The sequence below is a fragment of the Camelina sativa genome, chromosome 6 (genome assembly GCF_030686135.1).
Source record: "Camelina sativa cultivar CO46 ecotype springtype chromosome 6, ASM3068613v1".
Classification (NCBI taxonomy): Eukaryota; Viridiplantae; Streptophyta; class Magnoliopsida; order Brassicales; family Brassicaceae; genus Camelina; species Camelina sativa.
In genome coordinates this window covers 24,988,428-25,002,879 of record NC_141885.1, presented here as the reverse complement: position 1 = coordinate 25,002,879, position 14,452 = coordinate 24,988,428, and the positions used below count along the sequence as shown (strand labels likewise).

At 35.0% G+C, this 14,452-nt stretch overlaps 3 protein-coding genes, 1 long non-coding RNA gene and 1 pseudogene across 8 annotated transcripts; 2 read left to right on the top strand and 3 right to left on the bottom strand.

Annotated features, from left to right (window-relative positions):
- Positions 1–367: 367 nt before the first annotated feature.
- LOC104792876 (uncharacterized) lies at positions 368–792 on the top strand. The gene is made up of 2 exons (XR_769122.3): positions 368–423; positions 535–792. It is a non-coding gene; the product is annotated as an uncharacterized LOC104792876 (long non-coding RNA).
- Positions 793–940: 148 nt separating this feature from the next.
- Positions 941–2,212, bottom strand: LOC104792877 (transcription factor bHLH51). Its single transcript, XM_010519134.3, has 2 exons — positions 1,737–2,212; positions 941–1,583 (listed from the first exon to the last, which is right to left on the bottom strand). The coding sequence occupies exons 1-2, from the start codon at positions 2,013–2,015 to the stop codon at positions 1,101–1,103; spliced, it is 762 nt and encodes a 253-aa protein (XP_010517436.1). The 5' UTR covers positions 2,016–2,212; the 3' UTR covers positions 941–1,100.
- A 3,062-nt stretch (positions 2,213–5,274) lies between these two features.
- LOC104792874 (GDP-Man:Man(3)GlcNAc(2)-PP-Dol alpha-1,2-mannosyltransferase) lies at positions 5,275–7,665 on the bottom strand. Of its 4 annotated transcripts, none has more exons than XR_015559454.1 (7): positions 7,242–7,632; positions 6,764–7,050; positions 6,479–6,665; positions 6,320–6,388; positions 6,016–6,220; positions 5,804–5,913; positions 5,275–5,701 (listed from the first exon to the last, which is right to left on the bottom strand). XR_015559454.1 is itself a non-coding variant. In XM_010519133.3 (7 exons), exons 1-7 carry the CDS (start codon positions 7,539–7,541, stop codon positions 5,457–5,459), a joined length of 1,392 nt encoding a protein of 463 aa, XP_010517435.2. In that variant the 5' UTR covers positions 7,542–7,665; the 3' UTR covers positions 5,275–5,456. The 4 variants fall into 4 exon arrangements, 1 of the variants encoding a protein (XP_010517435.2); XR_015559456.1 differs by having other exon boundaries at positions 5,804–5,933; positions 7,242–7,627; XR_015559453.1 differs by having other exon boundaries at positions 5,804–5,933; positions 6,016–6,209; positions 7,242–7,614.
- Positions 7,666–7,804: 139 nt separating this feature from the next.
- On the bottom strand, positions 7,805–9,590 carry LOC147942976 (putative F-box protein At1g49610; annotated as a pseudogene). The gene is made up of 3 exons (XR_015559452.1): positions 8,610–9,590; positions 8,261–8,437; positions 7,805–8,134 (listed from the first exon to the last, which is right to left on the bottom strand). The product of XR_015559452.1 is annotated as a putative F-box protein At1g49610 (transcript).
- Positions 9,591–12,121: 2,531 nt separating this feature from the next.
- On the top strand, positions 12,122–13,748 carry LOC104792873 (UPF0725 protein At3g19520-like). Its single transcript, XM_010519132.3, has 4 exons — positions 12,122–12,248; positions 12,400–12,724; positions 12,832–12,962; positions 13,078–13,748. Exons 1-4 carry the CDS (start codon positions 12,162–12,164, stop codon positions 13,549–13,551), a joined length of 1,017 nt encoding a protein of 338 aa, XP_010517434.1. The 5' UTR covers positions 12,122–12,161; the 3' UTR covers positions 13,552–13,748.
- The last annotated feature ends 704 nt before the right edge of the window (positions 13,749–14,452 follow it).

Below are 14,452 nucleotides of genomic sequence, written 5' to 3'. Positions count from 1 at the left end.
GAAAAAACAAAATTTTGTGAAGTTCTAATTATTAACCTTTTTCAAAGTAAAGTCCCAAAAAACTGTTTAGTCAAAAAAAAAAATATAGTTAGTAACCTGATTATGTTAAATTGCAAACGTTTTTTTTTTGGGAAAATAAAAATAAACAACTTTGATTGGCCAAAACTGATTACCATTTTCTTTTAAATCACTGTTACAAAACAAAGCAAATATCTAAACTTTACAATATCTTTAAGGCCGAGAGAATATATAAGGCCCAAATAATTAATATGGGTTCAGCAAAAGGCCCATCACCTCTACATTAGGGTTTCCAAGGGTATATATTCACAGTTACGCACCATTTCCTCTTCTCTTGTTACCGTCGCCGTGAAATCGCCGATTTAGGGTTTTGAGAAAAAGAGTTTCTCCGCCATGAGAGCCAAGGTATCAATCAATCTTTTCCATTCTTCTTCACCAATACATTTTTTCTGGTTGTTCTGTTACGTCTCATATTGTTATGGCTGATTACAATTATGTTTTGTCGTGGTTGCGCAGTGGAAGAAGAAGCGTATGAGGAGGCTTAAGAGGAAGAGACGAAAGATGAGACAGCGATCTAAGTAGGGATAAAGAGGAGACTCATCTTGAAGACTTCGGTTTTTCCATTTCTGCATCCCCTGTCTTTTTCGCTTATATCTTAAGTACTGTTGTCTGAACTCGTTTCAAGTTTTTAAGTTGTTCTTGGCTTCGTTTTTTGTTGGATTGTATGGATCCTCAAGTAATGTTAAACCTTGATCTATCTAATCAGTTTCTTTATCGATGATGTTATTATGTTATGCTAATTAAGCTTCGTAGTGATTCAGATTTAGGTTATAACTTGTGGAACAATTCAGATTAAGGTTATTCAAATCATGATTGGTAATATACAAATATTAGTGTTATTGTGATATGCTAAGCTTCGTAGTGATTCAGATTTAGGTTATATAACTTGTGGAACAATTCAGGGTAAGGTTGTACAAATCGTGATTGGTTTAGTAGGGAATAAATCCAACCAAATTGCTGACAAAATCTTTAGTAATAAGGAATGGGTTGTACTACGTGTATGTATTGTGAAAATGTATTCATTATTGTGAGTAGTGAGAAGAGAGAAACCATCTCTGTCTTTTGCTTCTGATTCTGCAAACTGAAGAAGTAGATGATGAAGAAGAAGAAGATGTGATTCTGTTTAACGCGCCGCATAGAGATTGCTTCAAAGCTTTAGCTGATGCAGCTACGTTCGTAGTCTCGTTGGTGTTTTTATCTTTTAGGATGAAATTGATTCTCATTCTTCCTCCAACACTGATGATATCAGCTTGGATTGTTTCGAGTTGAAGCTTTGTGAGAACCCTAATGATCTCTGAGATTGCCTCGGGTTGATCTTCGCAGCAAAAGGAAGCTTTGAAGATGATTGTTTCGGTGTTTGATTCGAAGTCAGATATAGTTTCAGGCTGCACGGTCACTTCATCCGCTTCTGTAGGAACATCTTGGAAGATTGGTGATTCTGCTGCTTGTTGTTTGAGTTCTTTCACTTGTTCTATCACTGTTGCTAATAGCGCCGCTTTGTCTAACTGTAGTAGAGTCAAGCGTCAAAAACCGGTTTACTTAAATTCATACTCATAACCCAGCCAGATCATTAACCGGTCAATTTTCTACTACACTGTAACAGAACCGAACCAGATTAAACTGAAAACACTTTCGTAGTCTGAACTAGAGTCATTTACCTTGTCGGAATTGGGGACAAGTTTGCGAAGAGCAGTGAGGTGAGAATTAATGCGGTCACGGCGTCTTTTCTCAGCAAGGCGGTGGCTTCTTGAAAGTGACTCAGCTTTATCGATCCCACCGACACAATCATCGGCAGGGAAATTGCCGGAGGAGGAAGAAGAGAAGCCAAGATTAAAGCGGCTCCAATCAGAATCAGAGGAATCAGATTGTAATGACCATGAGACCATATACGGAGTTGTTGAGTCAGACCACTTGGCTGAGTCGTATGAATTCTCCATCGTTTACTAGAAAAAACCAATAAAGAAAGAATTGTTTTATTACTTCTTGTTATTTTCTTTAATGAATGTAATAATATATCTCTTTTTTTTTTTCTTTTTTTCTTTTTTTCTTTTTTGGTTGCAGAATCTGAAACTAAGGAGTTGAAAGAGGTTTCTTCTATGTAAGTGGAAGTGTGTGAGATAGAGAGAGGTCCAAGTTTTGGGTGTTGCATTGCATCTAAATAATGAAGGAGAAATTTAAGGTTGATGGTGATTGGTGTGATACTCTTTGTAGACTTTTTTTGTTTCCTTTTTTTCTTCTTGTCTATATAAAAATTTTAAAGTTTGCATAAACGTGCAGAGCCGCAAATTTTGTGTTGAATTTTCGTTCACAGCTTTAACAGTTGTAAAAAACACGGAGATTCTCAAAAATAGCACAAAAATAAGTTTTTTCCCAAATTTAACACAACATCTCTAAAATTCCAAAAATAGCACTAATTATTTTTTTAAAAATTAAATCATAAATTCAAAATACTAAACCCTACCCCTTAAAACTATACCCTAAATATGAAATTGAAAACCTAAACCTAAAAAACAAAATTCTAAAAATTAATTTTAATTATTTTAATGTATTAAATAGTGTTATTTTTGGAAATTTATGGGATGTGTGTTATAATTGTCCATAAAACTTATTTTAGTGCTATTTTAGGGTATTTCTCTAAAAAATAGGAGGTAGTAAAACTGTAAATAATTTAGAAGTGTGTGGTCGTATAGAATAACTTACCATTTGTATTTGAGTATTTTTTTAAAAATATATGATATATGATCTCTATTTACATTTTTTTTGTTTCTGACGTGTAAATTTTTGTGCAGGTACAATAGTCAAAACTCAACGACTTCACTCAAACTTTTGGATTTTTGCATTCTTTGATTTCCCGTATCCGTTTACCATTTCCTATTTGATTCTCACAATCGTCTTTGAATTGTGTCCACAAACTTTACAAAGCTATATTATGGAATAAGAGGAAAGCAGTTCGAACAATGTAAGAATTTTGTTTGCATATAAATGTATATACAAGTTTGTGTGTGTGTATGTGTGTGGATAAGTGAACATACAAGTTGTTTTCGAGATCGAATTTAAGATAGGGAATTGTAGTTTGAAAGTTAAGTCGTTCAAATCAAATAGGTATATCGAACCCACTTTAATCATATGGAAAAAGACCAACTGGTTATAATGTCGAAAAAATAATAATTTGAATCTATATAGTATGAAATAGTAGTAAATTTGGATTTGACAACGATTATTGTCAATAACAATCATTGGAGGGAAATGCTTTTACCTTTAACTTTCCTATTAGTAAAAAAAAAAAGATTTCACCGGATCGGTCGATGGTAATGATATCATCACTCACAGTCACATCTCTCATGTTCCAATCATTTTCTCAACATGTTTTTTCCTCATGATTATAGTTTCTCACCAGGTTTTTTTTGGATAGGAGCATATAATAATTTGTCCGTCACATCCACAATTTTTTTCTACACGTTCTCAATGCCTTCCTTCGCGATATCCACTTTTGCCTTCACTTGCCTACTCGAGACATGGTATATGAGTATATCTGTATATGGTTTATATTTTGTGTCAATATCTTGAATTTACTAGATATACAGACTTCATTGTGCTTGTTCGTTGTCAATCGTTATATATTAAATGAATGAAATTTGATAAATTAGATTTGTGGATATATGTTGTAGCATTACCTTATGGGAGAATGTGTTTTTATGAGATTAAATGGTAACGGGAATATGTGGAGAGGAATGGCTACAATACATGGAGGTCGACGAGAGACAGAAAACCAAATCAAAGATATTTTGTTAACAATTTTAGTCTAGTTATTCTGATGGATATCATTTGTTCATTATTTTATACGTTTTAAGAACGTGAATCTACTATTTGTAATTTATCAATAAAAAAAGAAAAATACTATTATAGATTTGAAAAGTGATTTATCTTTTCTATTTGTATCAGTTTTTTGGGGTCTTATTGCAAATTAAATAACATACAATACCTTATTGTTGTATTTATTCTTTCACACGATTCGGTAAAAGAAACCCCTACATACCGTAATTTTTCTCTATGTTTGTGTATATTGTACGGGAGAGTTTTAAGTTATATTTGAAAACGGAAAAGCACAACAACTTGTATGTAAAAACAAACTTTAACTTAGATTTGGTGGCGCTTCTTGTCACATATACTCACATGCGGAAGAGGGAAGCCTTTATTCAATGATCAAGATATATGTGGTTGCCACAGGCAAAGCAACTAAAATGATTTTTGTTTTTCAAGTTTTTAATTGAATATATCCATAAAATTTGCGTAAATCAAGATATGTAGGGCCAAAAGTAACACTTCAAATCAAAAGTTTCATACCACACATTGGACTAAAATAATTCTCAAGATTTCAAAAGATTCGAGTATATCAAACCATTGACATTCTAGTTCTTATCAGCCCACTAATAACACTCCAGTAATAATGTGGGTTGAATTTTATCAATCAAATTGATAGTATTTGAACCGTTAAGAAAGTATATAATCTGAAAGGTAAAATAAATAAATAAATTCTAGTTGTTTACAAAACAAAACAATGTTTATAATCTTATTTACTAATCTACAAAATAAAACAAGTCGAAGCTTGTTGCTATTTAAAACATATATAATGGCTAGTCATGATTAATAATGTTTGATATCTCAAAAAGTGCAATTTATCTTCTTACTCACCAAAGCATCTCAAGTAACAAGTGTAACACTGTTGAACATTCAGTGGTACGGTGAGAATCCTAAGTAAAGATTATTCAACGATGGACATAATAAGATTCTGTTCGGTGCCATCTTGGTAAAATGCTAAGTGGTAATCATATCAAGCAATCGAGTAGTAGTACCTTCTTAGTTTCTTTTTCGTTTTCGTCGTATATAACATCTTTTTAATCTTGACCGACAATGAAGACTTGTCTTCCGTCATTTATAATTTGGATAATTTAAAGGGAAATATTGGGGATTTGGATGTTTTTTAAAAAATAGTTAGAAAAGAACAATTCTGTCAAAATTTTATGATAAAGAAAGTGTTTGCGTAGACACTGTTTATTACACATAGTAGATCCGGAGAATAATTTAAGTAATCTATTGAACTTTTTGTAGTGCAAGATTTTCATATTGATACTATATAACATATTTTAGTTGAAACTTGGAAGGAGTACTAATTATTGACAAAAGTTGAAAGAGGTGTTTTCTGAATGTGTGTGTACTAAAGAAAAAGCAAAGTTTTTACATGTCACAACTCACAACTTCTATGTCAGACTTTTAATCAGAAACAAAAACTATAACGAGAGGACAAAAGGTATAACCTAGCTTGTCTTGTGCGTTTTAAAAGCAAGTGCAATAAGCAGATTTTGAAGGTTTTAAGATTGTCATTTGATAGCACCGTGGAAAATGGGTCGAATTGCAGTTTTGAAGTCCTCACAAAACCGTTGTTCAGAGAATCTTGTCGCTCGTTTTCTAGCAGATTCAGCCATCTTAAGCCTCTCTGTTTCTTTCATCTTCACAACCTCAAGGATCGCTTCGGCGTATTCCTCCACGGTCTCAGCAAGAAACCCGGTTCTTTGTCGGTCTTCTTCCAACACAATGTCCATTTTAGGTCCAGCTGAGTTGTGAGCTACACCAATATTACAAAACAGAGGAGCCATACTATGAAACTGCGAGAGTAACTGAATTTGTTGAGATAAAAATCACATAAACAAGCCTTTTTAAGTCTTACCTATTGGGATCGCACCAGCAGCCATGTACTCAACAACGCTAATCCCAAAGTGTTCATCTATCATCCCATGCATTCCTGCAACTGCACTTCCTAGTAGTTCCACTAGTTCACTGCAACCAGAAACCAACAACTAAGAATCATGGAAGCTATGAGTATTGCAAGACACTAAGTTTAAAAATAGAGAATGCCGTAAAGAGCTTTGAGCAAAATACCTGTACATGGCATTTTTATAGAATTCCACGTCTTTATCCACTTTTAGTTCAACTGCTCTGTCTTTCAGTTTCTGCAGACGCTCTTCATCTGAACTGTTTCTACAACTTCCAACAAATTGGAGCTTAGGTCTAGAGACGTCTCCATCTAATTTCTCCAAGGCTAGTGCAAAGGCCTCAAGCTGAAGCATATGAGCCTGGTACAAGACTATAATTGAGTAAGCTGGACGACTCTTTCGAGCTTTGGAATGTGAACCATCAATAAAATAGTACAATATTCTTATAAGTCAAATACTGAATCCCTCACCTTCTCAGGACGAAATTGAGCAACGGATATGATTTTAGGAGGATCAGATGATCGTTGAAGAGGAAACACCTGCAATAAGCCCATGATGTCTACTGAGTAAGATATAACCAGAAGAGAGATAGAAATCATAAGATTCGAGCTGTCTAAAGGTTATATTACCTGAAGTCCAGAAGTATCACAGGGCGGGTAGACCCGTGTAATCCGTTTTGGGATTCTCCAAAGCACTTCGATATGGGACTTTGTCCACGAAGAGTTGACCATAGCTAGATGAGTACACGAGCCAACCATCCCATACAACCAGCTAAAGGCTTTGTAATAAACTAATTTGCCAGTAGATAACCAATTGCTACACAAAACAAAAAGACAACATTATATCATTAGCCGACAGGAATTACACTAAACAAAGAAAAAACACCAAATAAGCAAAGGAGATAACCAAATCACCTCTTAGCAATGGACGCATCATTGTTATACATAGAGTTCCTCTGACGAACACGTGAAATCATATCCAAACTAATAGTTGGATAATGAGTATAGCAAACAACTTTGCAACCAAAGATCCGAGCAAGAGGATATGTGAAAGCATATCCACTAGTGTCAAGGAAATACAAAGGAGTGAACTTGCGTAAAGCTTCCCACGCTAAGTAAACCGAACCAAGACTCTGACCTATCATTGTGAAACGTGGGTAAGTCCTCTCTTCAATCCATTTCCTTTTGCTTAGATGAATCACCTGTGCCCAACAACATCAAAACAACAAAACCAAAAATAAAAATTGCATCAAAACTAATCCTATGCAAAATTCAAACTTGCCCTCAAATCTTAAGAGGTTCTGTGTTATCAGAACCAATTCAAATTGAATTAAAGATTTAAACTTTAGGAGTGTTGAATTATTAAAGGTTTAAACTTTAGGAGTGATGGGACCTTAGGAGGAGTTTGAAGGTGAACACCGAATCGATCAACGGCGCGGCGAGCTAAGCTCTCAGAAGAAGAGTCATGATCTCCGGTGAAGATGACACAGTCAAGATCGGGAGTCTCCTCTTGGATGGCTTTGACTGCACACCAGAGCACTCTCTCGCCGCCGCCGCCGTCGTTCGTGTACGGATGGAAGAATCCCACCGCACGTTTCCTGCTCTTTCTTGCATTGATGACGTAAAGAGATAAACTTAGAGATACGGCGAAGAGGATCGTGAGGAGTGTATAGAGAATGAAGCAGATCGCCATGGAAGCAGATCGCTGAGCAAAAAAAAAAAAAAAAAGTCGCAATTCAGAAAAGTTTTGTTTAATTGTGTTTCTGAATATTGTAGAAAACACCCGAAACTATGAGTAAATTATATTTGTTCCCTTTATCTTTTGATTAGTTAAACATTATGGGGATAACTCCCAAAATTGATGCGACTGTCCTTCCATCCAAATCAAAATACACTTTTTTCAGATAGAACGCAACATGTATTCGCTGTGACAAAGTTCTTATTTACAAATTCAAATTCAACAATGTATTATTAAGAAGAAATTTTTCAATATTCAATGTTGGTTTTTGACCACCTAGACACTTTAATCCATCTTTTGGTTGCCATGAGCACAATTGAGACGTCGTTGTCGTGGGAAAGCATTGAAACCATCTGACGCAAGTCTCTAAAACGTCTTGTGTAACGATAAGGTCCCAACCTTACAACCATCTTCTCAAGTGTCTTTGTGGTTTTAAGCACAAGTTCCATGAACGAAGCCACATGCTTTGTCTCTTCATCTCTAGGGTACATCTCTTCTACAAGGACCCTCGCTTCCAGGGTTAATTGATCCGGATTCGAGCGAAACAACTATATGCAACCAAAAAAAAAAAAAAGATTTCATTATATGCAAATAGATTATCCATATTCTCAGATTCTATAATCTCAAAGTGAGAATGACATGGTTAAATAGATTTTATGCAAAAAATTAAATACCTCTGTGATGGGGTCACAATCCATTGTGCGTAGGGTTAGCTTCTTTAGTTCAGGTGAGTGTTGTAGCACTCTTTCTATACCAGAAGTAACATAGTCAGAGATGGTTGTCTTAAGCGTCAAAACTTTAACCTTCAACTTCGGAAAAGAATAACAATGGCGATCGGCAAGAGATAAAGCCTAACAAAAAGCAAAATATCAACAGATCGCAAGAAAAAAATTGGGGATGAAGGACATCAATAGATGAAAGTGGACAGTGCAACCAAATCATTCTACATTGGTAAAGTAAGTTGGAGGCAATATAAAATCCATAATCCATATGACACAATTGAATACACACACGAAAACATACCTTAAGAAAGTTTCCACAAAAAGTAAGCTTCTCCACATTCTGCAACTTCTCTAGCATCTTTAGCACAATGGTTTTAAGATAAGCAACGTTTGCTTGTTCAAGTGAGCCAGAGTCGATGTCTAGTTCAGCTTTGGTTAAAGACGAGACATCAACTAGGGTATATGCAAAACTAGAGATTGTGAACCTGAGTCTGAGGAATGGATATGTGGTGCCACAATCTTTGCCCCCTGAAGCCAGAACTCGCTTTCTATTTCTAATGTTTTGAGACGCGGTGATTTGCTGAGATCAAGAACATGCAGTTCATCGCAGACATACAACCTTAAGGTTTCGAGATTTGGAGAACCAGATAGAATCTTAGCAAAGGATTCATTGAAAAGGTTGCAAGTATGCAATGTCAGGATCTTCAAAGATGTCCAAGACACGGAGCATTCCGGATCCAAATTACCATATCTTGACTTAAGGTAAAGTTGCTTGACAGAGGAATTGGTGTAGAAGAAATCAGGAATACCAGGAAGATAGTGTTCCACCCACAGATTCTCCACGTTTCGCGACATGGCAAACTCGATCCAACTGTAAACGTCAGGAAAATATTCGGAATATATGACACAGAGCTGAAACCTAATCATCTTGCGAGCCGTGTAGCGAGCTAGGGTTTTGCCTATGGAATCACGATCCGGACAACAACTATCTGGGAAGGAGAGGGAAGGTGTATCGCACCATACATGTCTCCATCTTCTGGACAAGACTGAAGTTCTGATTGCGAATTTGGTCGGGATGAAGGAGAGGATAACTTGGAGGATCTCATCAGGCAAAGAGCTGATTGAGTCGATATCTTCACTTGAAACTCTTGCTCGTTTGATTTCGCGGCGGCGGTGAGCGACGTAATAGCTAGGGAGTACTCTTACAGAGTAGGCGGTGGCGCTGTCTCCGTTTCCCACGTTGTCAGCCATCGTAGGTTATCAACTGATAATTTGCAATTTTTAACCCCTAACCCTAGGCGTTTGAGTAACTTTAAAGTATCCCCAAATTATTATACAACTTTACGGTCTTTTTATACAACTTTGAGTATTGTTGCAAAAATCCAATATTTGGTAGTTTTACAATTTGTTCAAAAAGTCAAAATTATTATAATATATCATCGCCTCCATAAATATCCTAAATCGGATAAGAAAGAAACAAAAAAAAAGCATTCCCCTAATACGACGTACGTCTTCATCATCTTGGATTGAAGAAGCGGAGGCGTTTGTCCGTGGGGGGAGGGAGTACTGGCGTCAAGTGAGTGAATCCGAGGTAATTCTTGATTTCGTTTTCTTATTGATAATAGAGCTAGGTTGATGTCGGAGCTGATGACTATACCCTAGATCTAATCTCACACTTACGTTGCTTCTAGGGTCTGTTATAATTACTATATATAACTGATTGATTATTTGCTGATGGGTCTTATTTATGGGTTCGATGTCGAGGGTATCTTAGCACCACAGGGACCATTGGACTGAAGGTCGTCAACTGTGAAGGAAGTATGTTTAAGTTTGATTATCGTGTCGACCTCTACGCTAAATTGGGGCTTCATCGTTATCATATCTTAAAGGGGACAAATTTTCATCTCGACCATCTAATCAAATTTAACATGTTGATGAACTGCTTGTCGTAGGTTATCAACTGATAATTTGCAATTTTTTAACTTACAAGTATCCCAAATTATTAACGGGTTCCAAAAGCCCACATTAAACATTACAAATACCAATACTTCATCTCCGTAACTTCGTAGACCATATTGCTAAACTTTGGGCTATTTTTTAATTACAGTGTTAAAAACATTTTTAATTGCTGATTTATTTTCTGAAATTTAAGTTAATTTAACTGGTCGCGATAATACAATACAGTACTTGTTATAAGTAAATGCATTAGACAATGTAATGGTATGGCTCATAGTTTAGCAAAATTTGATTGTGATTAATACGATTTTTTATTCTGATTATGTAACTCAGCCACCTTGGCTTTGGTATTGACCAATCTCGAATTAATATAAGTTCTATTTGAGGAAAAACAAAAAACAAATTTTATGTCAAATGAAATCATAAACCTTCACATATTAAATATATATATATATATATATATATATATATTTATCATCAATTTACATACAAATTATATGTGATTAAAATTTTATATGAATTGCATAATATATATATATATATAATTCATATATCATCAACTAATATACAAAATATCATCAATTTAGTTGCATTTTTATTATTAATAAAATATTCTATAATTCTAATATAGAAATTTATCCACAACACTTATAGAATTATAGAAATTTATCCACAACACTTATATCAGATTCAACTATTTTTTTTAAGACAAACGGTTTTCGAGACAAAAAAAAGTTGTATGCTAATTAAGAAAAAATATATAGTGGTATATATTGAAGTAGTTTTTATTACAAAACATTATTTTCAAGAACAAAGTATAAATTTTATTTTAATTATTTCACAAATATACTACAATTTTTAATTTGCATTGAATATTTTTAAATATCGAGGGTGTTTTGTACAATTCATAAATATTTTTAGATTATTTTTTCAAAACATATATTATTAATTGCATGTGTATTTTATATATAGTTAATATATATTTTTTAAAATATCAAAATAGTTGGTATGTGTTGATGCATTAAAGGAACTATTCGGAGTTGATACACTCAATAATTAAGATTCCAGATGAACTTGTGAAGTTTTTTCCGGATCCCGACGACATATTGCGTAGTTGATAATGATATAAATATTATTTGTCGATTTAATTATTTTATTTTTATTGTTGGTTTTTTTATGTTTTAAGATATATTATTTTAATCTTTTCATTAGCTATCTTCAGTGTAACGAACGTTGAAAATGTTTTAAGTAACATATTGCCATTCAATTATATAGAAAAAAAAAAAAAAAGTCTCTTAATTGATATAGCAGCTTTATTTAGTATAACAACATGTTGAGTTAATAATTTAATTTATTTAGAAGAAGACACAAATTCTTCGATATATATAGCTCTATTTGCGACTAAATTTTATGTTAAATTGTGGTGTATAGGCGTTGAAATAATTTTAAATATTACTGTCCTATTTCAATGTTATTAAAAAATAAAGAAGATTATCACAATTGTTTCCTAGAAAGCTTCTCTCACAATTGTTCAAATTCGTTTTTCCTAAACAGTTTAATGCTGACCAAAGTGGCAAAGTAGCATGAACATAGAAAATAAATGGGAATTGGTAGAAAAGACTCGACCGGTTTGAGCAGTAACCTCAACAATTTTGTACTATTTCTTGATAATTTTGTACAATTTTGAGTATTGTTGCTAAGATCCAATATTTGGTAGTTTTACAATTTATTCAAAAAGAGTTGCAACAATATTATTTATATATTTTGGGTTTAGAAGGCCCAACTGAAGCCCACAAATGAATCCTTGGGATGGTGGGATATATATATATATATATATGTCGATAAAGGAAAAAGCATTCCCCCAAAACAACCGCGGCAAGAAAGAGGAAAAAAAAACATGACGTCTTCATCATCTTGGATTGAAGAAGCGGATGCGTTTGTCCGTGGGGGGATGGAGTACTGGCGTCAAGTGGGTGAATCCGAGGTAAATTTTGATTTCATCTTCTTATTGTTTATAGAGCTAGGTTGATGTCGGAGCATGATGACTATACCCTAGATCTAATCTCACACTCTTCGGTGGGTCTGTTATAATTACTATGTAACTGATTTATTATTCGCTGATGGGTCTTATTTAGGGGTTCGATGTCGAGGGTATCTCTGCACCACAAGGGACCCTTGTACTGAAGGTCGTCAAGTGTGAAGGAAGTATGTTTCAGCATGAATATCGTGTCGACCTCTACGCTAAGTTGGGGCTTCATCGTTATAATATCTTGAAGGGGACAAACTTTCATCTCGATCACCTAATCAAATACAACAAGTTGATGAACGCCTTGTCCTCTTACTACATTACTTTGGTCGCTTCCGATCCAGCTAGTGGCTCCGTGCTAACCTTCCAGGTTAAAGTTGACCAAAATTGGCTTCACCGTTTAAATTTGATTGTCTCTGTTGCTAGACCTAAAGGTATGACTTGTTCTGCTTTTTGTTCAATTTTTTTTTTTTTTTTTTTTTTTTTTGTGTTGTCGATTATAAAATCTCGCTTTTGCTATTTAATAATTTTTTTTTCTTAGGGACCATGGAGCCGCTCCCGCTTCAAGATGACCTGAAAGCCGACAGAGTGCTTCATGATTTACACGATGACGATGGATTGTCTGCGTGGCCTTCAGAGGATGCTTTCAATGATACAAACCGATTTCACATAGTAAGAACCTTAACGATAAAGCAACATCTCATCACCTTTGAATTTATATTAGTTTTTTCGCATGCACAAATAATTTTGTAGTGTGATTGATGATATGTTTCTATTGCTTTTGCAGATGGAGGAATCAGAGTTGCTAGACACTGACTGGATTCGCCTATATGTGGAACTTTTACTTTGTTCAAAGGATAGGTTGCTCAGAGACAGCGACTTGTCCAAGTTGAAGATTGTGAAAGTGGCGGTAGAAGCTAGTAATGAAGACGTGGAGCCGCCGAGTGAGAGACTCAACGCCGCCAAAAGCGCAACTTTCTACATACCTTTTCGCTTGGCAATTTGGGGGATTAGAGAGCATGTTGAACGAAGAGCTATAGTTAGAAGACTCATCAGTGAGCGTACAGGAAACTTGATCCTCCTTGATGCTCTGGCCCCTTTTAAGAAGGAAAGAAGACATGATGAAACGCTATTGCAACCCTCGTTGGGCTACTCACGTCCCAATGGGCGCTTGTCCCGTTCCCTTTCCCCGTTTGATATATTACCCTTTGAGCGTTTTAAGCGTTCGCGTTCGGAATGGCAAGATCCATCTGAAAATTAGGATGAGATGATGATAAACTATTTAATCGTCTTCAGACTTCAGTGTTGTTTTATGCGTTTGGACTGCTAAGTGGTTTTGTATTTATTTTGTTTTTCGTGTTCGTTCTCCTTGTTTATGTTGAAACTTGATACACTCTGACTCTGCATTGTCCACCGACTTCACAAGTAGCTGAAAATAAAATACCACTTTTGTTATAAGAGCTTTAGCATTTAATGGATGAAATGAGGCAGTGAGATCTAACCATGCATCCATTTAAGCACTATATATGGTCCTGGAGGCGTCCTTTTGTTTCCCTAAGCCATAGGATAGGAACCAACTTTATGTCTGTAAAATGCATGAAAGTATCACTTTCTAGAATGTGGTAAGTAACGTTAGTATGTATAGTGGAGGATCTCAGACCTTTATGATAATATATGATCTCGAATGGAGAAAAGAAGCTGTATGCCTCGGCTACTAGAGATGTACAGACAAAGCATGTGGCTCTTTGTTCATGGAACTTGTGCTTAAAACCACAAAGACACTTGATAAGATGGTTGTAAGGTTGGTGATAAGATGGTTGTAAGGTTGGGACCTTATCGTTACTCAAGAGGTGTTGAAGAGTTGCGTCAGATGGTTCCAATGCTTTCCCACGAAAACGACGTCTCAATTGTGCTCATCGCAACCAAAAGATGGATTAGAGAGTCTAAGTAGTCAAAAGAGTGACTAAGTGAAATATTTTACATCAAATCTCATTTTTAATACTACTAGTAGTTGAAAACTTTCTTCTTAATACATTGTTGACTTTGAATATTTTCTTCAAATATGTAAGTAAGAACTTTGTAATTGATCAATTGGAGTTACTTTCTCTCTTGTCTTGAGGTTTCGAGTAATATTTTACGGATATCCGATCCGACACAGAAGA

Excerpts from the sequence above, each read along its gene's own strand:
- LOC104792877 (XM_010519134.3), bottom strand. The coding sequence starts at position 2,015 with ATGGAGAATTCATACGACTCAGCCAAGTGGTCTGACTCAACAACTCCG. Across the intron at positions 1,584-1,736 it reads TTGTCCCCAATTCCGACAAG|TTAGACAAAGCGGCGCTATT; the intron begins GTAAATGACTCT and ends ACTCTACTACAG.
- LOC104792874 (XM_010519133.3), bottom strand. The coding sequence starts at position 7,541 with ATGGCGATCTGCTTCATTCTCTATACACTCCTCACGATCCTCTTCGCC. Across the intron at positions 5,914-6,015 it reads TATAAAAATGCCATGTACAG|TGAACTAGTGGAACTACTAG; the intron begins GTATTTTGCTCA and ends TTCTGGTTGCAG. Across the intron at positions 5,702-5,803 it reads TGCTGGTGCGATCCCAATAG|CTCACAACTCAGCTGGACCT; the intron begins GTAAGACTTAAA and ends ATATTGGTGTAG.
- LOC104792873 (XM_010519132.3), top strand. The coding sequence starts at position 12,162 with ATGACGTCTTCATCATCTTGGATTGAAGAAGCGGATGCGTTTGTCCGT. Across the intron at positions 12,249-12,399 it reads GTCAAGTGGGTGAATCCGAG|GGGTTCGATGTCGAGGGTAT; the intron begins GTAAATTTTGAT and ends GGTCTTATTTAG. Across the intron at positions 12,963-13,077 it reads ATACAAACCGATTTCACATA|ATGGAGGAATCAGAGTTGCT; the intron begins GTAAGAACCTTA and ends TTGCTTTTGCAG.